The following is a 27,934-nucleotide window of genomic DNA, read 5'->3' as shown; positions in this document are numbered from 1 at the left end:
TAATAAGTTCAAATGCATTCTTCTAACTTGAACAATCTTCACATTTTCAGTCTCATGAAAATAAAAAGGAGCATATTTCAAATACTTGAAAATGCCTTTAAAAATCACCCTGATCCTTTTATTGGTAGACCATTATTTTAGGCTTGTCTCAGTCATCTCCTATAAATATTAGTCACACTCTGGATTGCTAGTCAAGATAATCAGTTAGGACTCTTTTCAAAGCAACAATTAATTCACCAAATGTGTATTGCATAGCTTACAAATTTCCAGAAATCTGAGTATTGCTATCTAACAACTCTCATCTGAGAATAGATTCTCCATGGTCTGTAATTTGCACCATGGCTCCCACATCCAGGTTGAGTATGGATGAGTCTCCATAAATAACTGTGAACTATGTACCCATACAACATGCTAGAGAATATAGGAAAGCAAATAGCTGACCTCTTCAGATTTTAAGTAAAATACTGAAAACATAGATGATTGTATATAACTTATGTGATGTAGAATGCCTTAAAGTATAAATCTCAAATATTCTCAGCATAGTAATTAGCATAGAAATATTATATCATAGTAATATTCTCAGCATAGCAATTTTCACTTATATAACAGACTAAGATATTACTAGTCATAGGGTAAGTGTGTGTGTGTGTTGGGGGTGGGGGTGGGGATTCTGTTCCAGACAGTTACTCGGAGATCTAAAGCTAGCAGAGCTTTTGCCTTTGATAACCCTGCCTTCCAAGGTCACACAAGTCACTGGACATGCAGCTGCTGAAGGAAGGTAACTGTGGAGAAGGCACACCCAAGTCATGACAATCTCAGGCTTGAAATAACAGACTGCTTTCTCCATATTCTGTTGGGAAGAACTAGCCCCATGACCTTATACAGACACAAGGGAGGTCTAAGAAATGAAGTCTCTAGCTAGGCAGTCACTTCCAAAAGGAGACTTCACAACGAAGGAGGAGGACAAAATTCTGTAGGAAGCTATCTACCTTCTGCCACAGGTACAGATGGACACTTTAAAGAAAAAATACTGTCTACTAATTACTGATAATATCAAACTTTCTGTACTTAGCAATGTTTTCAAATAAGCTCCCTGATATGAGGGAGAAGGGAATGGACTAAATTTGGAACCTAGTAAATAAATAAAAGATGTCAGATTTAAAAATTATTTCTGACTAAATTTAGCACTAGAATTGCTTACATAAGAAATTCACTGGAAGAAAATAACTAGAAATCAATGCAGCATTGTTGTTGATGTTTGAATTACTAAACAAACCACAAGCCTGGTCTGCAGAAGCAATGTAATTATTTGAAACCTAAAGCAACTGTTGGACTTCAAAGTTGCACTGGAAAACAGCAAGCTATGAGAGCTGTCTAGCCCCAAGCATAGCCCTTCACATGTGTCAGACAGTACTTTAGACAAGTGAGTGATTCCCACAGAGCCTTACCAAGAACAGTCAGAGGGGCTGAGAAACTTGCTTTGTGCAAGTTAAGAGGGTTTTGGGTTTCCTCTCTGATCGAATGGGTGGGGAAAACAATGAATAGTGATTGCTCTCTTTTTCTTGCTCTTTTACCAAATGGGAGTTTTTATTGTATGCAGCAGAAGCAACCATTGTATATCAGGCATGTGGGCAGCAACTCGAATGAATAGGATTGACAAAATAGTATTCTGCTGAATTATAAAGTAGTCAAATTAGAAAAAGTAATACTACACGATAGAGAAAATTGCATGTGACCCAGAGATCCTGGATTTTGAGCTGCAGGTACAAACTATTTGGGACTTTGGACCATCTGTGGGAGGAGGTGAGTGTTCAACATGTGGGAAAAGAAAGTATGAGGTAACACTTGAATTGTTAGAGGAACAGACTGTGCCAGGACTGCCATATGCATTTCTTCTTCCTTCTAGCAATAGCAGGCCTCAAGTATTAGTTGATTGTCAGGGGCAGGCTCTGAGAGCCCCAGAGCTGCACCCTGGCCTAATCTCTAAGATGGCGCCTGGCAGCTTGCCAGACATAGCTGCACTCATAAACAAGTTTTAGGAAGTAACTCTGGTTGGCTGTTGTACATGAGGCGATCCTGGTATCTGCCTGGAGACTGTTCCTTGATAGGCTGACTTTCCTGGTAGTCTACTCTCTGACAGGCTGATGTTCTCGATATAAGTCTGAGACTTGCGGAATAAACGGCTTTTGGTTCCTGTGATCAAGAAGAGCATACGCGTTGTGACTGTCCCTGCGGGCGGTGGGCGATCATAGTTGATGGCCACACAGAGACTGTATTTCTCAGCGTCTCTTGCCATGATGGGGCCATTTAACAAAATTGCAGTAGATTGGATATGAGCAGAAGCAACAGGTAAAACTCTTCAGTCACATTGCTTGCCTTCCACTAATTTCCACTGCCCCACTTCTTGTGGCCTCATGTTGGAACATGCTAGTGTACAAATACAAGTTTTTATTGGGTACAGCAGAAGCAGCCATTGTATATTACACATTCGGGCAGCAAGTGGATCATGCAAATGAGGATGACACCCTATGGAATGGCAGGTAGGTATAACCTGGGTTGCTGCACAGCTTCATAGGTTAGTCACCCTAACCAACTGGTTTACCCATAAGACAGGAGTTTTACCTGAGTATTATTTTATGCCTCTATTATGCTGGTTATTGTTTAACTAATTGAACCAATATCTTGAAATTTCTCAAAACTTTCCTTGGTCATACAAATCTGGGTAAAGATTTAAAGCTAGGAGAATACACAGGAAGCAAAATTTTCACAGCATGTTTTATTTAATTAATTAATTTTTTTTTTTTTGCAGATGGACAGAATACTTTATTTATTTTTATGTGGTGCTGCTGAGGCTCAAACCCAGTGCCTCACACATGCTAGACAAGTGCTCTGCCACCGAGTTACAATGCCAGTCCCTTCACAGCATGTTTTAAATTTGTCTCACTACTTTTTCTTTTTCTTTCCTATATACTCTTATACGAGTATAATGTTGGCCCTAGGAAACAGCATATTGCTGTGAAACACTTATAATGCTAGAATTGATTAGTTTTTTTGTTGTTGTTGTTGTTTTATATAATCTTTTTAAATTCTTTTTTATTTTTTATTTAGCTTTTAATTTTTTACAGACTGCATTTTGATTCATTGTACACAAATGGGGTACATCATTTCGTTTCTATGGTTGTACCCAATGTAGATTCATACCATTCATGTAATCATATATGTACATAGAGTAATGATGTCTGTCTCATTCCACCATTTTCCATACCCCCCTCAGAATTGGGTAGTTTTGATGTTTGCCTTATACATCAATACTGGGCTTGGTGGTGACATATTTTTCTGAACAAGTGACTGGTCCCAAGACAATGGACATGTTCTGATTAAGTTTTAAAATGCTGAATGACTAAAGCCTTATGGTTTAGAACTACTAATGAGATTATAGGCAGAATATAAAACTGAAAGGCAGTCATTCCATTTGGGAGAATTACAACAGGAATAATCTATTATCCCTTAGATAACAGATACTTGAAAACAGTTATTCATAGATACTTGAAAACACATTACTGAATCATTATAATTACTTATTGCAGTTTTTAAAATATGTTTTGCTTATGCTTTTTTATTGGAGGATTGTAATCACACATAGTGTTTGGGGTCATTTTGACCAAAACATATGCAAGAAATTTTATTTCAATTCCCATCCCCTCTTTTTCCTCCCCTCCTCCATCCACCTATTCTCCTTCCTCTACTCATATTCCTTTTGTTCCTTATTTATTTTTGATTGAAATTTTCTACATATAGAGGTAAAATTCCCTTTGTCATATATGTATAATGAGATTTTTGTTAAATTCATTCCATTTTTCTTCTCCTTTCCCTTCTTCTCTCTCTCTCCTTTTCTACTCAACTTCCTATATATTTATGATATCTGATCTCCCTTATTTTGCTCTAACTTCAACATATGAGAGAAAACATTCAACCCTTGATTTTCTGAGTCTGGCTTATTTCACTTAGCATGATGTTCTCCATTTCCATCCATTTACTGGCAAATGCCATTATTTCATGCTTCTTTATAGCTGGGTAGACTTCTATTGTGTATATATGTCCCATTTTCTTGATCCACTCGTTTACTGATGGGCATCTGCATTGATTCTATAATTTGGCATTGTGAAATGTGTTGTTATAAATACTGAAGTCACTGTATCACCATAGTGTGCTGATTTTAGTTCTTGGATAAACACTAAGGATTGGAACAGCTGGGTCATATGGTGGTTCCACTCCCAGTTTTTTGAGGCATCTCCACATTGCTTTTCAGAATGATTGCATTAATTTGCAGTCCTATCAATAATGTATGTGTGCACCTTTCCCCCCACATCCCCACCAGCCTTTATTGTTATTTGTGTGTTTGGTAATTGTCATTCTGACTGGATTGAGATGAAATCTTTGTGCAGTTTTGGTTTGCATTTCTCTGATTGCTACAGGTGTTGAATACTTTTTCATGTATTTGTTGGCCATTTGTGTTTTTTGAGAAATTTACTTAGTTCTTTTGCCTATTTATTGATTGGGTTGTTTTTATGGCATTGAGTTCTTTATATATTCTGGATATTAATCTCCTATCAGAGGAATAGCTGGCAAAGATTTTCTCCCATTTTGTAGGCTTTCCATGTTCTAAATCATTCCCTTTGCTGTGCAATTTTTTTTTTAATTTGATGCCATCCCATATATTAATTCTTGGTTTTATTTCTTGAACTTCATGGGTTTTTTGAGGAAGTCAGTACCCATATGAGGGAGTGTTTTCTCACAGCAGTTGCAAGATTTCTGATCTAATTCTTAATTCTTTGATTCACTTTGATTTGACTTGTGCAGGGTAAGATATAGGTATCTAATTCCATTCTTCTATATTTTGGTATCCAGTTTTCCCAACACCATTGTTAAAAAGGCTATCTTTTCTGCAACATGCATGTTTGGTATCTTTGTCAAATATCAGATGGCTATAAGTATGTCAGTTTGTCTCTTTGTCTTCTATTCTACTGCACTGGTATCCCTACTATAATGCAAATACCATACTGTTTTTGCTATTACAGCTCTTCAGTATACTTTTAGATTGGGTTTTATGATACTTTCTGCATAATTTTTCTTGCTTAGACTTACTTTGACTATTCTGGTCTTTTTCTTCCCAATGAATTTAAGGACTGTGTGTGTTTTTTTTTTTTTTTTTGTATGAAAAATGCAATTGGGATTTTGATGGAGATTGCATTGAATCTGCATATTGCTTTCGGTAGTATGACCGCTTTGACAATATTAATTCTGCCTATCCAAGAACATGGAAGGTCTTTTCATTTTCTGAGGTCATCTTTGATTTCTTTCTTAAGTGTTTTATACTGTTCATTGTAGAGATCTTTCACTTCCTTGGTTAGATTAATTCTCTGTGTGTGTGTGTGTGTGTGTGTGTGTGTGTGTGTGTGTGTTTATTGGGAAAGGGATAGTTTTCCTGACTTCCTTCTCAGCTGAATCATTTGGAATATAGGAAAACTATTGATTTAAACGTGTTGATATCGTATTCTGCTAAAGTTGCCGAATTCATTTATCAGCTTTAGGAATCTTCTGGTGGAATTTTTGAGGTCTTCTAGATAGAGCATCATGTCATCAGCAAACAGATAGATTGACTTCTTTTCCTATTTGTATCCCTTTAATTTCTTTCTCTTGAGTGATTTCTCTGCCTAGAGTTTCAAGAAATATATTAAGTAGAAGTGGTGAGAGTAGACAGCCTTGTCTTGTTTCTGATTTTGGAAGAAAAGTTTTCATTTTTTCTCCTGTCAGTATCATGTTGGCTTTGTGTTTGTTGTATACAACCTTTATAACATTGAGATAATTTCCTCCTATCCCTAGTTTCTTCAGTATTTTTAACATGAATTGCTGCTGTATCTTATCAAAGGAATTTTCTGTACTGAGAGGATCATATGGTACTTGTTCTTGATTCTATTTAAGTGATGAAATACACTTATTATTTTGCATATGTTGAACCAACCTTGCATCCCTGGGATGCAGCCATTTGATCATGGTGTATTACCTTCTTAATGCATCTTTAATGCAGTTTGTTAACTGAAGTAACAGATTTTTAAAGCTATGCTTAGATTTTAACCACTTAAAAGCATATTCCTCTTTGTGCTACAATGTAACATCATGCTGTTTTCCCATTCTGCTGCATCACCATGATACAGATTCATGTCACTTTCTAGGAATATGAAAACTGACCTTAACCTCAGAAGCCCCACGGAGGATATTGGTATAAGTGAGAGAATGGAATTGACAGGTGTTCTAGGCAGGGAACTAGAAAATAGTGACTCAATATTATCCTAATAATTTTCTGTCTTCAATTTTCTTGTTCATTTTATTTAGGAATTACTTTTATGAAATTCTCTAGTACTCTATGATCTTGACTTGTTTATCCGGTTTCATTTAATAAACACTGGCTATCCACTATATGCACGACAGTGTTAGGTGCTAAAGTGTGTGTCAAAGTTAACAAACTATCTCCACCTTCAGTGGCACACATTGCAATGGACTGAAAAAAAAAAGTAAATCCCAAATAATATCTGAAGGAAGATAAAATTTGATACTATTGTAAAAAAAGATCAAAACTACATTCACCAAAAGAACCAAATGAAGAAAGACTGTTCTTGGAAAGCCTTCATATGGAAGGTGGTGCTTGCATCTTATTTTGAATGATGGATAAGATGTACAGACATATGAAAAGAAAGCATAGGTTCATGTACTATAAAATAAAATTTTAAAGGGGGGAAAAAGTCATGTAGAAGTATATAATAAAGGTTGAACTGTATGGTGAGAGGCAAAACTGGAGATAAAGGTTGAGGTAGGATATTTGAATGGTCTTAATGCCCAGATGTCATTAAATGGACATCAGCTCATATAATTTTATCAGAAAACTGATGATCAGGGCTGGGGATATAGCTCAGTTGGTAGAGTACTTGCCTCGCATGAACAAGGACCTGGGTTCAAACCCCAGCACCACAAAAACAAACAAACGAATGAACAAAAAAATCTGATGATCTAAATTGCACTCCAGATCACTTTTTAATAATTACATTATATCTTTTTATATTGTACTTCAATATTTTGATGAGTCTTCTTTTTCACCTACATGTGAGCTCTTACAGAAAAAAAATTTCTCTCACTGGTATTAGAATCCTCAGGATGTCTCTGTTCCCTCAGAAACAGAGTTTTATTTTGCTTTTATCAGTCTTCCTTCCTTTGCCCAGATTTCGTTATAATGACTTAATCAAATAATTTCTAAGTTTTAATTTTATTTCTGAGCAATGAGACTCCATGTTCAGGATGTTCAGATGATGTCACTGTAGGAGCTCGAGAAAGATTTTGATATCTCCACTGAAATATTTTCAGAAGTTTTGTCTCACTTCTTAAAGATAAGCAAGTGATATATATAGTTTTACGGCTAAGGACAAATCATCGTGAGTTTTAAATAAAAGGCCTCCAATTATGTGGTTGGTTGATAATTCTTCAGATGCCAGATGACTCATGTAAAACATTTTTGCACAATATAGACAGGTATTCTTTGGTAGCAGAAGGAGCAATTAACAAGGACAAGTTGTGTGGTTCAGTAGAATACTCAATAAGATAAATGGTACACAAAGATTTCATCATTTCAATGGCCCGCAAGTAGTCATTCAGCAATAAGTAGGGGCACAGTATATTTTATAAAGTATGTGACAGGAAGGATTTAATGGAATATAATGACAGATATGTGCCACACAGAAAAACATGTAAATGCTGACAAAGAAACAGGTCTGAATTTATGAGTAAATAAATCTAATAATGACATATTTCTAAGAGCAGAAATAAATTATGATTCTATAGGAATAAGTTTCCTGTTTCCTATTTCTATAGTTCAATAAATATTCTTAGATGACAGTGATTGTATTTCTTTCAGAAGTGTACATTTGGTGTACCTAAAAAAGTGCATGACGTCTGAATTTTAGTAAAAAGTCTTAAATTTTCTTAATCAAATATAACAAACATAAAAACAAATTGCATAAGATCATTCTAATATATCTAAATATGAATGGCATAAGGTATGAAAATTTAGCAATACATAAAGGAAAAATGAACAGAATGAGAAATATTTTAGAAGTTAAAAACAGTTGAAGTGTTTTTTAAGAAATACTTATATTTTACACACAGATCATTATCCCCACTTGGATTATAGGCACTTCCCAATTTTCACACTAGTAGTCCATTTAATTATTCTGACCTGTGAAAATAAATCATTTGGTCAACCATGAATATACACAGTTGATTATGAAGTGAACAAGTATTAAAACCCTCAATTATAAAAACAAAGATTCAGATAAGAGACAAGGTCATACAAAAGGCAAAGAAATTAGGCTATAGAATCAGGATTGTGTAAACTGTGTAAATCAGGATTCTTTGAGAACTACAAAATAGTATGGCATTATTTCACTTATGTACAAGATGAATATCCCCCTCACAAAACTGATGGATAGCATACAGCAAAGTAAATCACAAATTTGAAACATAAACCCAGGACCTAGGAGTAAGTAGAGTTATTAGCACCCTCCAGTTAATGCTTCAAACTTTACTATTCTAAATTAAACCCATCATTTTACTTCCCCAAAAGACATGCTTCTGACATTTAATTTCAGAAAACTGCCCCTACATTCCATATCCACTCACACTCAAACTAAAACATTTCAGTTAGCTTATATTTTTTTATTTTTGTAAAATCTCTGTTATCCTCAACTTTTCAAAGATACTTCTTTAAATCCTATTTGATTCCTTGCATGTATCTTTCAAATTGCACATCACACAATTATACATAGCAATAGTTTTGTGTCAAGCCTGTTTTTCTCCTTCCAATAAGAACAGACAATTCCTTAGCCATCATTTCTCACTGCCCAAAATGTGTGTGATATTTTGCCTGCACGTTAAATCCCAAGTTATTCTGACATTCAAAGTCATATAAACTACCATTAATAAGCTTTTTGAATTGATAACTCTTTTTCTATAACAAACCATTCACCGCTTACTGGTCTCCAACAGTTCTTGTTCATCTTGTTTTATTTTTACTTATTTATTTTTTTGCTCTGTGCCTTATCTCTCTCCAGAAAGACTGTAAGATTATGCCTTTTTTTCTTGTCCTTTTTTTTTTTTTTTGGCTTTTTATCTTCTTTTCTGGGGGTTTGTACTGAGGATTAAAGCCAGGACCTCATGCATGCTAGATAAGCGCTCTATCATTGAGCAGCATCTCCAGTCCTTTTTGATTTTGGTTGTTCATTTTTTGCAGCAAGGTCTCACTAAGTTGCAGAGGCTGGCCTCAAACTTGAGATCCTCCTGTCTCACCCTTCTGAGTAGCTGTTATTAGAGGCATGTTTCACCACACCCAGCAATTAACCTAATTTTCAATTCATAGTTCATGAACCTCTCCCTGATACTAATTCATAATTACTTCTTTGTCACAACTTTAGTGGGAATATATTACTATAATCTGTCTAGATTATTTGGCATTTAGTCAATGATATGTATTGCAATCTAAATTTCAAGATGTATAACTTCTAATACTTCAATTAGATTTAAATTTTCTGGAAGCAGAAATGACAAGGTTTAAAACACAGATTTGCACATAGTAACCAAGGCAGGGATGGTCCGTGTCCCCACACCACCTATCCCCTTCTTAGTTAATATAGCATCTGCTTTTAAGCCAGATACATGGCCATACTAAAGGAAACTGACCACAGGACCACTAAATTCTGTCCAGTATCACTTAAGAAGAAATGTTTTGTGTGACTTCTGGGAAATTCTCTTAGAGAGAAGGGGGATGCTGTCCTTTGTCCTTTAAAAAAGAATACAAATTACAATGATTGAGGCAGAGATCACACTCCAAAGATGACAGAGAAATGAGTGGGAGTGTGTAGCATTTCTTTCTTGATCGCCCCCCTATCAGTCATAGTCTACATATTGCTGATTGATGTGGGTGAAAAACAGTGTTAAAAAAAAAATCAAAATTTTGCATTTTCAGTAATCGGTTGTTACAAACAGACCTAACAGACACACTGTATTTTAATAATTATTGGCACTAAAGTAATACTCACTTTAATTTAAAGTATGTTTATACAGTGATCCATAAATATGTTAAATGTATCTATAGTTAAAAATGTGTCTATTTGCAGATATCTAAAAAAAGAGATGGGAATTTTGTAAGATAATGAATCCTTGAAGGCATTACTTCTAGAAATATCACAAGTTCTGAGGCTCCAATGATACTCCATTTTCTTTACATTGGCTAGAAATTTATCAAGTGCTTCTTTAATAACTAAACTAAAAAGTATTACCCTTTAGACTACCTTTATGATATCTGATGCTTAAAATACTTCAAACTATTTTTCAAAAAGTGTTACACAACTTGAGAAAAATTGGCTACCCATGAGAAAGAAAAGTTATTCCACATACTTTATAAACTGATTCTATTGTATTTATTCTAGCAAAATTCCAGCAGATATAGCAACAAGAAATGTCACCCAGAGGTCTATTAAACACTGATGCAACATATACTTAGCTACCTTTTTTTGTAATCACATGGTTTTAAAATGAACAAATGAGGTGAAGAAAAAAACAAATGATTAATAAAACAGTAAATATCAGAAGGTAGATGAAGCAGATTTTTTGCTTTTTTCTGTTTACATTTTTCCTTTGTAAATGCAGCTAATTATCTAAAAAGGGTAAGTGTTACCTACACTGGCATTTCAATGAACCACTGATTCCTAATTATAATCCCAATTACTCCAGTAATTGTCACAATTTCAGGAGACACTAATAGGTGAAATGAGCAGTTTGTACCTACAATCTTGTACAATGTATAAGAATTCACAAAAAGTTGAAAGCTGTGCAAGTAGTTTTAACAGCTTTAAAGTTAATATATGTAAACTAAGAGTTCCAAAGAACCCAAAAATGAAACTAAATTTATAATAAGCCATGTTCAATGAAGATGTCATTAGACATGGGTTCCAGCTACTTTTTGTTTTTAATTAATATATCAAAATTATACATTATATATGAGGTATAGGATGGAGTTTTGATATATGTGTACATTGGATAATGATCAGATAATGGTATTTAACATATCAAACATTTATTATTTCTTTGTAGTAAGAACATTTAGCATTCTGTCCTCCAGTTACTGAAATATACACTACAATATTTAATGCAACCTGTCTTTCCTTCCACCTCTGGACTCTGTTCTCTCCCTGTGTTCACAAGCATTCTTCCCTTTCTCTCCTCAGTGTTTCTCCTGTTAACACTTCTCTCTCTCTCTCTGCATTATCCATTTCTCGCTGATCCTGGGTGCTTGATTTTTCATTATTATCCTAATTTTCTCTCACTTTTCCTTTTCCTCCTTTTTCCTCAACTGCTTATATATGGAATTTTATACAAAGGTAATATATTTTAAATATTCAAAAGCTACCTAATTATGTTAGGAATAAAAATACATATTTTTATATTTATATATTTTTAGAAGAATATCAAGTTAATAACTCCTATAGTTTAAAAATTATACTTGAAAATGCCTCATAAAACCCCATGTAATTTTAAGGATTATTATATCAGGTTTATTATGTACATGAGTACTGTTGCTTTTTTTCCTTGATGCCATCTTACATACTAAAATTTCCAATCTTCTGATACTTAACATTTAACATGTTAATAAAAGCACTTAAGAGTTTTAGGCGTATTTTCCTGTAGTAAAAACTATTTGTGTAATGGAAAATTCAATTAAGATAACAACCGAGGTGATACTTTTCCCATGCATATCAAATATTAATATTAATATTTTATTATAACTCATTTTTTAAGTATCTAATACAAACTAGGCCTTTCCTAGTGCTCTGAATTTCTAAAACAAATAATTATTACTGGTCTTATCATCTGGCATTATAACCATGCAGACAGCATAACGTTTTTAACTAATTTGATGATTCAAATTAGTTTTAACTTAGTTTTAACTAAGTCTGATGGTTCCCATACTATTATTTATTGTTATCATAATACAAGGTTATATATAATTTGATTTTTAATTCACTCCTTTTTACTACTAAGTCACTTCTTACTGTCACTTTTTACTATGAATAATTCAATTTGCTAAAGATGTTTAAAAAACTCATGTCTTAAAAATAATTCTATTTAAAGTCACATTGTGGCTAATATCCAATAATTCAGGGCATGCCTTTGAGAAAGAAAAGGCATTTTGTGTTTGTCAGCTTGTACTAAAGGTGGAGAAGTTAAAAATAACAACAGACATTTCACTTAAAGTGTTTTCAATAAGCTCTCAGGATGTACTACTGATTAACTTTTTATCTTGTTATAGGAGTTGCTATTTATTTCTCCTTACTCTCCTTTATAAGAATAAATAACATTATAAGATGGGGTCTATTTTCATTTTAATTTATGAAATACATTCATCTTCACCAAGATGTTTCTGAAATTAATCCAACCTGACACAAAAGAGAGCTCTATTTTCCTTGTGAGTTTATCTTATTTCCTCTTGTATTCACATTCACAAAATCACTGATTCAAGAGAAACACTAATACTTTTGTTATAAATTTAAATTGTGACCAAAAACTGGGAAAGAAATATTTCAAATAGTTTCTAAAAAGTCTATTCATTTCTTTAATGTGACTGACAGTCCTGTGCTAAGCAGTTGGAGCCTTGCCTCTTGTCTTAGGATTCACAGTAACCTCCTGTGCCAGGTACAGACCTAAGAATACCTACATGGTCTCACTGCAGCCTGATGCAGACCAGGTACTAATCACTTAGGTGTCTCAGTTCAAAGTGATTTTGATCAATTGAGAGTCATGTAAAACAATTTAGAGCCATGTAAAGAGAATTCTTTTTTTTTAATAAAACTAGTATGATACTGATGTAGGAGAAGGTAACAGAGTGTTTATAAGCAACACTGAAGGAGACACTTACAATTTCTTGTGATAATTATTGAATCAGTAAGCACTTACCTGGATAATATCGGGCCAGGCCAGTAGCACTGCCGAACACCTGCCACAGCAATGAGGGATCTTCTTCTCGATTTTTTTTGAAAACTTCATCTAAGGCACTTGTCCAGTTGAGTTCATTTAACACTATTGTTGCTACCAAAAAAAAAAAAAATCAATATATCCAAACTTTATAATTAAAAAAACTGCATTGACTTATTTATTTACAAATAGTACACATTCTCACTGCTTTGTTTATAAAACAATTCTAATTCAATGGTTATCTAAGTTTTAGAATTATTTCCTCGATTAAAATGTGATATGAAGTGATCCTGCTGACATTTAGACTGGATATCTCTGTTGTAGGGGTGTCCTACACACTGCAGAATGTTTAGCAGCATCTCTTGTCTCTGCCTATGAGATAGTAGCACCATTCTCCGAGAGACAAGTGAAAAGGCCTCCAGATGTGGTCAAATGGCCCCTGGGAGCAACATTGCTCTTGGCTGAGAACTACCCTGAGTTATCTTGAGAAACAAACCAGGAGGACTGGGTGATATTCCTTCTAATCCTCAAAACAAGTTGGAGAAACCTACAAAGTTCTTCAGGCAGTTTTAAAACTACCGATGGTGTTCTGTGATTTACTTATTTAGCTTGCTACCAGAGTTTAAAACAAAAAAATTGTCACTGAGTATCGCTTACTAACTGTAGTTACAAAACAAAAAATGCACTTAGTTTTATAAAGGAAAATGTCATTCAGTGACTTGGTAATATTGATGTTAGAAAATATGAACTAATTGTTACTTCATCACTAAATTCATTAACAATAGTTTTGAATTCTCTTTTGTTTTCCTGGTTATTTAATTAATTATAGTATGATGCTAATAAAAAGCAGGTGATTTCTTTTGATGCCTATTTAATAACTAGTCACTAATCTTGGAGAGGTATTCTAAGCATATCATGCATTATAATGAAAATCATTTATATGTAGGATGTGAGTTAAAATACTATATAATTTATGATTATGGGTCTCCATGATCATAGCATACTAATCTAACATATTAAAAGTTTAGTTGGCATAGAACATAAGTTTCCCTGTACACAAAAGGTAGCATACATAATGTCATGCCTTTATATGTAAAATATGTATCATTCTTCCAGTAGATCAGCAGTTTGGGCCACTCTGCATTTTAGAATCCCTGATCAAGCCTCAATAGTGGAAATGTGCTGAGGATAAGGACTGGAGACACTGCTTTACTTTATTCTTTTCTGCATCCAGAGAAAAAAGAGCCAACAAAGCAATCATGGTTAAATCATGCATAGGCTTTGATAAAGGTAAAAGAAAAAAAGAGTTTTTGTCAAGAAGGATGCATAGCATATGTGTTTATATTTTAAAGTTTGTATCACTTACAAAAAAGAAAGGAAACAACAAAAACAAGGGAATTGTAACATTGTTCTGGGACCAGCATCCTGATGTGGTTCTCATTATTGAAAACTAACAAGATTTTCATCTTTATGGATGTGATTACTCTCAGAAAGATCAGTTGTGTGTGCGTGAATATTCATGAGCTGAGTCAGATCCACAGTGATTCTGAGATAGTAGAGAATTCATATTCAAGAGCATGATCCAATGAACACTAAGTGGCCAGTTATATGAAAATTTACATGCACATAGATAACCTGAACTGATACTTGCTATTCATGAATATTTATTTTAATATACAAAACATCACCGAAAGAAGGAAATCGTAACTTTTTAACATTCATGACTTGTACTATTCTACCGAACAAATAATATTTATTTATGATACGGATAGACTTCATTAATCCCCAATCTATTCTATCTTTTCAATTTCCTTGTCTCTTTAATTCATATCAAGCAACAAACTGACACCTAATTATTTTTAATAAAGTTTTATTTGTTTTCAAGGCTGCTAATTTTTTTCTTAATTTCATATGATATCTTAACAATTATTAAGTATCAGGTACTGACAGTCTTATTGTGAATTCTACTGTTATCTACTGGCTAAAACACCCAAGCTCTGAAATTTTCCTATCACCATGGCAATATATTTATAAAATTCTGAGTTTATAAATTTGAAATTTCATTTATAAACAAGACTCTTGTAAGGTAAATTTTGAACTGTTTTTCTCAACATATATTCATCTACAAATCAGCATAGGACAAAACAAATGTGTAGACTGGGCACTTAAACAAATTTTAAGGTTTACTCAGAATGAAATAAATAGTATCATATGCCTATCACATCAGCAAGGTTTATAAACTTGATGATACTTAATGTATAGTGAGATGTAAGGACATAGGAACAACCATTTGTCAGTGTGTTTTTAAAGAACTTCCAAATGCAATCATTATTTTATTGGTCACCATCTTTATTTGAATATCTAAAGTCAGAAAACAAAATACAAAGAATCTGCGATGGGGATACACAGCTAGTACAACCCTTATAGAGGTCAGTTTGACTATGCCTATCAAAATGTACAATCTTTAATCCAACAATTCTACTTCAAGGTCTGTAAACCAGGGAGAGTATGCTCTGCAGTCTTTAATCAAAGAAACTTAGAGCAAGAATCATTTGTTCAACATTGCATTCAAATTACTTAAGAAACACCCAAAACTAGAGAAATTAAGCTATATTGCTAATTTTTTTTCTCAAATTATGCAAAGCAGGTAAAGATGTAAAAGAAAGTATACAAATTATGAAACAAGCAAGCAAGAAACCAAGAATCTTATACTGAACACTTCATTATTTAGCTGCTATTTCCTGAACCAAATTATGAATTATCCTGGAACAATGTGCAGATAATATTTTCATAACCTGAAATGAACAGATTTTCTATTCTTAAATACTATAAGATTGAACAGCTCAACCAGAATTTCTAAGGGGGCTCACATTTCTGTCTGTATGCTTCAAGAATGCTCAAGATAAGCATTGCAGAGATCACCAAATACTCAGATGATGGAATGAAAAGCTAAAACACAATATTGGCCATGCTAAAGCAAGTTTGTCCTTCCCTGAATGTGAACTGTGTCCCCGCACTTTCATTATGTTTATACACAAACAATCAACCTCTCCACTTCTTCCTATCTAACGTGGAAATAGAGTTTATATAAGGAAGATTTTTAAAAGTGATTATTCTGGTTACAACTTGGCAAAAAAGACAAGCATATAAGTTGAAAGTTGTCATGAGATCCTCATTTTATACTAGGAAGAGTTTAGGTGGTTATGGCCTTTACCCTCAATGAGTACTTTTAATCTCTCCTATTTACCTGACACATTAGTTCTTCAATAAAAGGTATAAGACATATATTTTCCATGATCTAAAAAAATTAAACAAAACCAAATCCCCAGAAAATTACTTATTTTAAGTAGTACTCTCGATTATAAAACTGTATTATTCATTCATGTATAGACTATACGCAAAAAATTGTAGAAGTCTGATTCATTATTGTTCAATAGATTATTAAGAAGTTTTCATTTGTCATTGTACATTATAAGAACTTTAAAATGCAATCATTATACTATAAATCACCATATTTATTTGAATATCCAGAGCAAGTTATCAAAATTCAAAGGACTTTACAAAAACATCAATACAAATTAGTTGTCAAATATCATTAAGTATAAGAATCCCAAAATAAATTATCTTTTAAAAATAATTTCAAATATTTATTGACCACAAATTAAACTTCCTATTTTATTAGGACAGATATATTTAATACTGTTGATTCTATTTATGGCTTGTTATCTATAAATTGCTTAGGACTATTTGAAATTCAATTTTATTTGATATTTTCAATAATATCATGTATATGCCATTGTATTATACTATATATTGTATTCACAACTGCTTTTTTCCTCATCCTAGACAAATAGCAATGTTTTACATCCACACAAACTTTCAATGTCTTGTTTGAACTGATATTAGTGATATTAGAAATATGAGTGTATTTTTCACTGCAGACTAACCACTAAATGCAAACATAGCCTTAAACCTACTGATGTTACCAACCAACATAGTTAAGCATCTTATGGCTATTTTAAGAGTAAAATTAGTACTCTTTTTCTTCTCTTTTACAAAATGAAGATCTTTATCTGTTATGATGTTTTGTTTTGCAAAAATTAAGTCTTTTATAATGCTCAAGGCCAAACCTACTAAAAGCATTGAATAGTTGGAAAGCAAACCTTGACTTCAGGGCCTCTATTCTGAATGGCATCACAGGATTTCACTGATAATTGATTCAAAATACCAAGCATAGAGCTCTTTTCTTCATCTACATGGTTTTTAAAAACATGGCCTTGGTGTGCAGCAATTCTCCTTTAAGAGTATTCTATTGTTCAGTCTGGCTTCTCAAGGGAAGAAAGAAAAATCCAATTTGTAACAGCACAAAAGAAGCACCTTACATTTTTTGCTAGTTCTTCTAAAAGTCCGTGACTCTTCTATCCATTCCTTGTTTGTGACATGGAATACAGAATCATTGAGAAGCTCTGAATTTAATTTTCTTCTGCAAACTTCAACCAATAAAAAACAACACATTATTGCTATCTTTGAAGTTTGAATTGGTTGAATGAATTCTGTTGCTTTACTCAGAGTTCAAGACCTCACCATGCATTAAAGGTACTATATGGCTGCTTGAAAAACCTCAACCTCATACACAATGTCAACCACAGCTTTCTATTTTTAGAAGTTTTACTGACATACCATTGACATAAAATATTTCATATTAACATATCAAAATGTAAGACTTAGTGTTTTGATATACATATACATTGTGAAAAAATTATCACAATTGAGTTAATGAACTTATTACTTCTACATAGATAAAACTCTGTGTGTGTATCCATGTGTGTGTGTATATCCATGTATGTGTGTGTATTGATAAGATTTAAAATCTATTCTGTTAGTAAATTAAAAATATATAATATTGTTAAGTATCCTCAACATGCCATATGTTAGATCTCTGGAAATCACTCATTTTACATAACAAATATTGTACCCTTAACTACAGCTTTCTAATGAAATCTAGAGAAAAATATATATTTTGTAATTTACTTAAAATATGAATACGTTTGATAAATCTTTTATTAAAATTGTAGCTATTAAAGCTATGGAACTAGATACCAAAATTATTTTTGTTTAACAATGCCTAATATATATTAAAATAAGTAAAACAAGAAAACTGAGCATACCACTTACTACACTAGTTCACTTAATTCTACTGTTTTTATAAAAATTACCATGTTACTTAAATTATAACTACTAGTAAGGAAAAAAGTCAATATAATATTAAACACTTACTGAATACCATTTTCTATGCATTATCTCATTTAACTTTCAGAATAACATTTTGAAGATGATAGTGTTATTATTATTTTTTAGATAAGAAAAGTAAATCCTCAAATGGTTATTCAAATATTACACAGTGGTAACTATACAGACTGTGCTTGTTAGATTTTCTATGTTTCTAAACTTTGATTTCATGTATAACTAGAATTTTGAATCTGAAAAGGAATACTAACTATTTCTCTGTAACACAATTGTTCTTAACTGAGAGCAATATCCATCCCCAGGAAGTCATGGCAATGTCAAAAGATGTTCTCCATGATCAGGACTACTGTGATATTATTGGTGTCTAGAGGTTAGAAGTCAGGATTGTTCTACACAACAAATAGCACACAAGTCAGATCCCAGAACGAAGAATTATTCAGTCTAAAATGTCAGTAGTGCCCATCTTGAGAAACTGTTCACATACAATGATAAACATAATTGGTTCACTTTGGGAAAAAAGGTAATATTATCAGTGAACAATGTCAATAAAGGCCAGAGTAACACACCTTCAAAGTGAAAATTGATATATTTTCAAATAATATTATTTCATGACATAAATTATGTCAATCTTTCAAGCTACATTTTGGCATCCTTTGGGTTTAGCAAATTTCCACTTTAGTTCCAGAAAATCTAACACCTTACCTAAAATCTTACCTTAAAACCTTAACTAAACAAGCAAGTAAGGATTTCAAAATTTGTTTTTAATACTATGAAATGTATTCCCTTCCACCACTCTTGTATTTGGACAGTCAGAATATCAGAAGCATTTTTTGTTTTAGATTCAAGAGTATTAATTCTATTTCTAAAATAAAATTATACCTTTTATTCTTTAGAGCAAATGTTCATTCCATATCATAGTAAATAAGGTGGTCATTAAAAGTGTTGCATTTAACAGCTGAGCTGAGCCAGATGTCACTAATTTTATTCATCAATCCTAATCTCTAAAAAGAAAAATGTTAATAAGAAGCAACCCACTGATCCAATTAAGTGCACAGACAAAAAGAATCCACTTTAAGGACTAGACAGTGTGCATAAATATTAAAATGAGTGAATCTTTTCAGTGGATTTGGCTAATGGAATTTCATCTAATCCCAGTGTAAATGAAAGATTAATAAGGCACAGGGAGATGGGAAGAACAAATCTAATCTCTCTAATCATGTCTCAGGCACCTGAAGCCACCTCCTACTGAGGATGGGAGAACAGAAGGCTCTGGGCACATGAGCACCTTGATGAGGAGATAAGCCTTATTCCTACAGTTAATTTGGTACATATATTAAAAGGCTCTTGTCCTTGTCAATTCTCTAACCACTGTATGGCTGAGATTACTGGCCTTGCTCCCTATTTCTTTAGTTTCCTGTAGACTAAGCACCTGGCCAGTGCCCAGAACACAGCTGTTCAGTTCTAATGAAATCTGCAAATTGTAGAGCACAGAGAAGGAGCTCAGAAAAAAATCCATTTCATTATTAAAGACAATAAGAATAATGCAAAGGGAATAGAAGATATTAGGATCTAATATCATGTCTATTAATTGAAGGATTTAATGTCGCCTTAAATAAAATGAAAATTACCTGTAAGATTTTGGGATAGGATTTGCACAAAAAATATTCTAAGAAGAGGAGCAAGGTAAAATTTTGTTTTAGTCTTCAAGTATTCTATGTTTTTCTGTACCTAATGTTATCAAGACCAAATACATTATTAGAAAATTTGGTTGCCACAAGTCTGTCACTGGCACAACATGCCACTTACATCATTTAACCTCTTGGGCTTCTATTGTTTTTTTTTTTTTTTCTCCACCTTTAAAAAAAAAAGGAACATGACTATAGGAAGGATCCAAAGGGACTGGTATGAAAGTCGAATAACTGTGAAATTCAATGAAATCATGAATGGATTTTAAATCAGTGAACACAATAGTGAACACGATTTTATTACAGCTCCTTCCTCAACTGGATTAAAAAACTGTAAGGTGCACATCTCCTTTAAATGTCTTGCATAGAAAAAAGCTTCTTTTTACATGTCAGCATAGCATTTTAGTGTTGTCAGTTTTTTTAGCTTCAACAAAAACACATTTTTAAAATATAAACAATGAGAATGGCTGTTTATTTTGTATAAAGTCACATTCATTTTGCTCATCCTCCCATTTTAAAGCTCTCGAAATCTTAAACTACTCTTATAGTCAGTTGAAATATTTTCATTTTAAATTTGTGAACATTATCTAACTTGTAAATATAAATTGGGAATGTTGAATACATGAAGAACATACAGCTTTTCCCATTAATACTACCTGATAAAGTATTTTCATTAGAAATTTGAGTATTAATAAAAATGTAACTTGTTAAATCTATAATTCTGCATATTAGAGTATTTTAGTAAGCAAGCAACCCGCTAAACTCCAAACAAATAAAAACATTAAAATGTGAGTATTAAAAATCAAACTGAGAGAATAGAAATAAAGTTCAAAGTCAAAGAGAAATGAATATGCAATACAGACCAAATTTAAAGCACTCCAAACAGAGGTTTTCTTTGCTTTTCTTTTTTGTGATTACTGTTTTTCCTGTTGGTGATGCCTTTTTACCTTTGAATAAGTGATATTTTTTAAAATGAGGATATTAAGGTAGATAGTGTAAGCAAAGATTACTCTCACCATCCTCCCACTCTTAGATCACACATTTTTCTGCCAGAAGCAGCTCCTTAACCTTAGGGAGGTGTCACTTCTGTAAACGACAAATTCCTTATCTGCACAGTGGGGACCATGACAGTCTGTCTCATGCAGCTGCTATGACATACATTTACACATATTTACAACACTGCCTGCCCATTTCTGACTACACAGTGAATGCGACCTGCCTTTATCATTATTATCTTCTCTACTTCTTCATACTCAGCATTTAATAGTTTTTTTTTTTTTTTAAGTTCATTTTGCTGGAGAAATTCTGATCTAGCAACTAAAAGGCCATAGAGAGTGACTAAAACCTGGCAGTCTCTCCTGCCCTCAAGGAATCTCTGCACCTGTTCCAGATCTAAGTTAATGCCCATTAACAACACTTAATTTTGTTGCTAGGAATCTCATGAAGAAAACAGTATATCAACCTTTCAAAAGTCATTATAAGACAAGCTAAAATAAAAATATATATAATATATATGTATATATATATATATATATGAACACCAATGATTACAATTTTTTCAAGGAGATAACATTTACAATGCAGTATTCCCAGATCTGAAATCAAATCACATTGGTGAATGCTGCTTTGAGTACAGCACTGACATAGAAAAACTGTGGCAGTAGAAATGAGATTATATAAGATGTAACAGGCATGACAGACACAATACACATGCACGTGCATGTACATGAACACACACACACAGGATCATGCACATACATGATCCCATTAAAGCTGAGTAGAAACTCTGGCTGAGACATACAGACCAAATTAGATACGGAATATCTCTTGTCTTTCTCTGAGATTGTTCAACTGCAATAGGGAATTTAGTGTCTCCATATAAATTTGGACTGCTGGATTCACAAAGAAGGATAAAAAAGTATTGGAGCTGACTAATGAGATACGGGTGAAGAGGGAGGATAACAAGGCTCCTGGGGACAAGGGTGATATTGTCAAAGAAACACACACTGCTTGGTACTTAAGGGTTTGTGTCAACCAGTTTCAGAACAAAGAGTTGCCTGGTGATTTTAAGATGGAAAGATCAGATGCACTGAAGCAGAGTAGAGAGAAGCTGCCATAATCAAGAACAGCGATCTTTTGGTTTAAACCGCACATGCTGCTTCAGAGTGGGGAGGGAAAATACATCTCTCAGAAAGTAAACTACAGATTACTATATACAGAGTCATATTAATAAAGGTATAAATAAATTCTAACATTTTCAAGATAATGTGAGATTAATAGTCTTAGGATACTTCGAGTTGCACCTAGAGAATTGACCACATGCATACCTGCACACATACAGGCAGAGCATTCAAGGTTTGGGAATGCATACAGCAATATGGATATCTATATACAAAAATAAAAATCCATCAAATACTGTCCATATTCAGGATGTTTTCAACATCATAAACATGATTAGTTCAGATTTTATTGCACTCATTGTAGCTATAGACATATTAAATTTGGATTTATAAATTCTAGCTACTGCATTGCTCAGCAAATACCTTAATAATAGATCACATTTTTAAAATTTTCATACATAGTAAATTTCCCCAAAACATTAAATTTATCAAATTATAGAAGCTCTAATCATCCTGACATGGCTTTAAAACATATAATTAAGAACCTTGTCAAAACGAGTATTCCTAACACAACACTATTAAAATGTCTTCAAGGGTTTTGATCTGATGAAATACAGTAATAGACAGTAAACAACCAGGTCATGTCATTCTAGCTCCAGTGTATATATCCTCTTTTCTTGTTCCATAGTCATACTTCATAGATCTTTTGCAATAACCTTTACATAGTCTCCCAATTTCCAATTTCAGATTATTTTCATTCATTCTTCTTATTGGCATCATTGTATTCTAATTGGTAAATGCCTTCCTTAATTACAGGTCTTCAGTTATTCTCCACAGAAGCAGGTCTTTCGTGACTGGCTTCTATCCATCCTTCTGGCTTCCTCTCACTCCTCTTCTATGCTTGATAAGTCTGAATCATAATGAAAGACTGCTGCCAATCCCAGAGGATGCACTGTTTACTCCTGCCTGCCATGTCACCGCATATTGTCTTTGTATGGATGATGTTTTCTTCCATTCCTACTAGTTAAACTTCTCCCTTCTTTCATATTTCAGCTCAGCAACTTTATAGGGTGGTTTTTTATTTTTCCCATTCTTCCTCCCTTCCACGTAGCAGAGTATAAACAGTCCCTCTGGACTCCCCTATAGCTTTTATACATATATTAAAATAGTTCCCACATTTCACTATCATTGTTTATTTGCATGCCTCCTGCTATACTCTGAGTAGTAGGTAGGCATCACAAGCTATTTAATTCCCATCACTTAGATTAAAGTAAAAGAAGCAATGGAATGTGATAGACCTGTGTTTTAATGCACAGTTGTATAAATTTGGGCAAACTATACAATTGCAAATGCTTTCAGTTTTTCAGGTATACTGTGCAGTGAACAGTAATGTCTAAAACATTTAGGTACACAATACATACTTGTTATGTAAATATATAAATTGTGACTCGTGTATTGGGTCATATTTTTAAGTTAGAGTTAATTTTTAGTTATGGGCAAAAATATTCTATTTCATTAATCAGCTCTCAATTTGCCACATTATGAGCAAGTACAAATGGACTAGTATTTCCTTTTCTTCCTTTCAACCCATATTAATTGATGAGTAGTTAATTTTTAGTTTTGCTTCTAGATCTGTCATAGATTAACCTCTTTACTTGGAGGTATTTTGAAGGGTCTGTGACCCAATTTTTAAGGGAAGGCACTAAATATGTCTAAGAAGCTTTCTGTTTGCTTTCTCCTAGTCTGTGTGCTTCATTTCCTAATCACTTGGTTTCAATTCAACAAACACATCCATCCAACAAATATGTACTGAACACCTATTATGTGTCATGTACTGTTCTAAGTGCTTGAGCTGGAGCCAGAAAATGTTTTCTTAAAGGTCCAGATATAAATATTTTAGTAAGTATTTTATGTGGTTCAAATAGTCTGTCACAACTACTCACTTCACAGCTGTAGCAAAAACTCCCATTGACAACACATAAACAAATATGTATGACTAGGTTCCAATGAAACTTTGCTTATAAAAACAGGTAGTGGACCACCAGCTTGTAGACTTTTTCTCCAAAGGTATTAGGGCCTGTCAATATTGACAGAACTCCTAACATTCTAGTGGAGGAGAAGTACAATAAATAAATCAATAAATTGAAATATGTAAGCACATCATACATGTTCTTTAAAGAATGAAAACTGAGGATGCTATAGAGATGGACTATGTGATTGTTTTGCATTGTCAGGAAAGTTCTCTTTGAAAAGATGCATTTTAAATTGAGATGTAAAAGACAAAGAACTACACACAGTGGGAGCAATATTAAACATTTTATATACTAGTAGACACTAATGATACTGACTAGTAAAAATGCCCCAAATATCAGCACAACAGCATTACGAGCTAGTATGATATTACAAAGATAGAATCTCAGTTTTCCTGAAGTACCAAAATATCCAGGCAGACCCATTTGGCACAAAGGAGTATGGTGAGGGATTTAAAATGGCTTCAGTATTTTTACTGTAATAGATTTATCCTAGAAAGGAGGTCTAACAGCAGCATTGTATTTAGTCATTTAAAAAGAGAAAAAATCAAACACACACAACATTAGAACCCATTACCTACCTTCTCTCTACCTCTCTACCCACCCTTTCTAGTCTCTAGTAACCTCTGTCTGCTTCTAAAGAAGCTTTTTTATCTTCTATCACAAGCAGTGTTTGTTTTTCTGTGCTTAGTTTATTTCACTAAACATTATGTCCTTCAGTTCCATCCCTGTTGCTACAAATGACAGAATTTCAACCTTGATAAGGTTGATTAATATTCCATTTTGTAGATATACATTATTTATCCACTCATCTGTCTAACATTCTACAGCACACAGAGGTAACTGTAGTCTATAACAATTAATTACACATTTCAAGATAACTAGAGAAGAGCTTGAAGGTTCCCAGCACATAAAAATGATAGCAGTGAAGGAGATGGAAATAATAATTATCCAGAATTGATCATTGAACATTATGTACATGTATTTTAAAAAACATTTTAAATGGCCCCTGACTAGACTATTAGAATTTAATTCAAATAAACTGTTACCACTCTTCTCAAATTATTCTGTTTGATAGTAAAGACACAAAGCTTAAAGCTCTAAGTCAACTTTTGACTTGTCTCAGACCCTATTAACACCACCTGGTGACCCAAAGCTAAGCAAAACTTTGAGCAGCAGGTGTGGAGTGGTAGTCACAAAAGAATTCCTGGAAGATACAGGCACACAGTTTAAAAGAAAGTGCAAAGGTGTGGGAGATCTAGATGGCTGATCAAGTCAACTCCCTATGCAAGGCACTGAGGCAAAAACAGGCATAAAGCATTCTAGGAGGTGAATTATTCAAAAATGATAAAATGACAGAAATGAGACTAGAGATGTAATATCATAATAATCCAGAAGTACTAAATAACTTAGTTCTGAGAATTATAGAGAATCAGATAAGGCAAAGTGTGAAATAATCATATTTGCTGTTAAGACTTCACTCAGAAGCCAAGGTGAACAAGACTGACCGTGGATTGGAAAGCAGGAAGTCTTGAAGGGGGAAGACGAGAGAAATCTAATATAGAGAAGTGAGGAATAACAAATAGGCATGGTACAAAGGGAGAGTGGAAGGAGACAAAAGAAGGCTGAGGAGAACTAATCCTCAGGCAATGGTCACAAAGGGTGGGAAAGGAGAAAAGATGTCTGGCTTTCTGACTTGGATGCCTGGATAGTATTATTAATAGACATATGAGCAATAAGAGGCAGACATGGGGACAACAACAATAAATTCACATTTGGCTATGAGAGGAAGTGACTATGAGAAGGCCATTAATCAGTTATTCAAAAGGCAGTTATAGTAATGGCTCTGAACCTTCACTGTGAAGCCTACATGGAAGTTCAGTTATCACTTGGAATGAAGACACCATAAAATGATACCAGGAACGTCTATGGATCTTCCAATACTAAGCTAAGTGGCCTGCTTATTAGAGGAAAATTGCTAAAATGAAGTAATATGGACCTTACTCTCCTAAATGAAAACAACATTCCTCATACCAAGTAATCACTTTAATATTTACTGATTTCGTTCAACAAAAACAGCAAAATTTGCCTTGCAAGTATGATTTTGACACTTCACTAAAATAAATGTACTGACTGTAAATTCCACGAATCTGTGCAGAACTCAATCTACCAAGAGATAATACAAGAAGACACCGAAACCAATAAAAATCCATTATCTACTAATGCAGTTGTTTTTGAATTTTGCCTTTTTCAGAGTAGTTATTGACTTAAATCAAGTACCCAGGCATACTGGGCCTTCCTTTATTGCATGGGGAGTGCTTTGACAAATGCTTGCTGTGCACCTGGAGAATAAGCAATCTCCCTTCTGCCTCCGTTAGAATGATGAGGTAATCCATTGTGCCTCTACCCTCACAGAGGGTCTCCAGAGACCGAGGCAAGATGATTACATCGTCTTATAAGGCCATAAAGTTCTACCACAGGAGTCATATATGTATTATAAAGACATTTCAAATTGCTGAACATACTCTTCTCAACATCACTGCATGGTTCTCTTCTGCAATTCACGCGAATCTCTGACTTTCTGAAATGATTTAAACCTGTATCAGAAGCTCTGAATGCATGAATGTCTACCACACCCCATTCATCAAAAGGCAATACTGCTTAGAATTGCTTAGAAATATATCTATTTTTAATTCCTAAAAAGGAAACTTTACCTGAGTTTCAGTAAAATTTTGTATCAGAAAGTATATTTCATAAAATGGAAAATTCAGCACAAGTAATAAATTTAATTTTAAACAAATAGTTACCATCTTCTGATGTAAACACCAATGGCATATTGAAATTAATTTTAACATTCTTCCCAGAATGTATTCGTCTTCATACTAATCTTACCGAGGTTTTGAAAAGAAGCCTTTACTTTCTTGTCAGTTTGAGTTTCATATCAAACTGATGGAAGCCAGAATCCTTCACATTATTTGTCAGGTTCTCTGGCCTTTCCAAACAAATCTGAAGCAAAACCTTTGCATTTCTTTGTCTCATTCAATTGAAATTCTTTTCTATTCATTCTCTAAAGTATCAATCTTCCATTATTTTTCCCTTCTGATTTCCATCCATAAATGTTGGTGGTGGTGGTGGGTGGGTGGTAAAATAAAAAGCTTCACTATGTAGCATATACTTTTGTAAATGTTTTTCTATTTTTTAAATGGCATATCCTTAAAGAGGTACCAATACCATCTTTAGGAAGGCAGAAGTGTGTGTGCGTGTGTGTGTGTGTGTGCGCGCGCATGAGAGAGAGAGAGAGAATATGAATATGAGAATGAATCACTACGGGTACCAGAGCATATTTTGGTTTCTACTTCAACTGATGTATACTTACTACCAGCAAAATAATTAATGTTTTATTAAGGCATTCAGTTATGATAACCTTCTATAAACTGCCAAAACTTCACCTAACTTTTTGTGAGGACAGAAAAATTGAGTTTTTTATACTTGTAAAAATTTGAAATGCAATGGGAATGAACTTACTGTTTCTTTGTAACAGAAGTAAAAAGCTTCTAGTGAATTTACTCTCTCAATTCCAAGGGCATTCCCAGTAATATTTCTACCCCTTGGAACCTATCTTATTAGTCATTTAACAGAAATGTACTTTTTTTAAATATTTTTTGGATGTCGATAGACCTTTATTTTATTCATTTATTTATATGTGGTGCTGAGAATCGAACCCAGTGCCTCACACATGCTAGGCAAGTGCTCTACCACTGAGCCACAATCTCGGCCT

At 33.5% G+C, this 27,934-nt stretch overlaps 1 protein-coding gene across 13 annotated transcripts in view; it reads right to left on the bottom strand.

Annotated features, from left to right (window-relative positions):
• The window catches only part of Cacna2d1 (calcium voltage-gated channel auxiliary subunit alpha2delta 1), a 460,852-nt gene that overhangs the window by 113,738 nt on the left and 319,180 nt on the right, over positions 1-27,934 (bottom strand). For all 13 annotated transcript variants that reach the window (XM_047560214.1, XM_047560216.1, XM_047560218.1 and 10 more), the window contains one exon: positions 13,057-13,188. In XM_047560214.1, coding sequence (XP_047416170.1) covers positions 13,057-13,188 — 132 coding nt within the window. The remainder of the gene's footprint in view (positions 1-13,056; positions 13,189-27,934) is intronic.

Source organism: Sciurus carolinensis, chromosome 8 (assembly GCF_902686445.1).
Source record: "Sciurus carolinensis chromosome 8, mSciCar1.2, whole genome shotgun sequence".
In the NCBI taxonomy this organism is placed as follows: Eukaryota; Metazoa; Chordata; class Mammalia; order Rodentia; family Sciuridae; genus Sciurus; species Sciurus carolinensis.
Note: the sequence above shows the minus strand (reverse complement) of the source record. Positions and strands in the feature narration are given on the sequence as shown.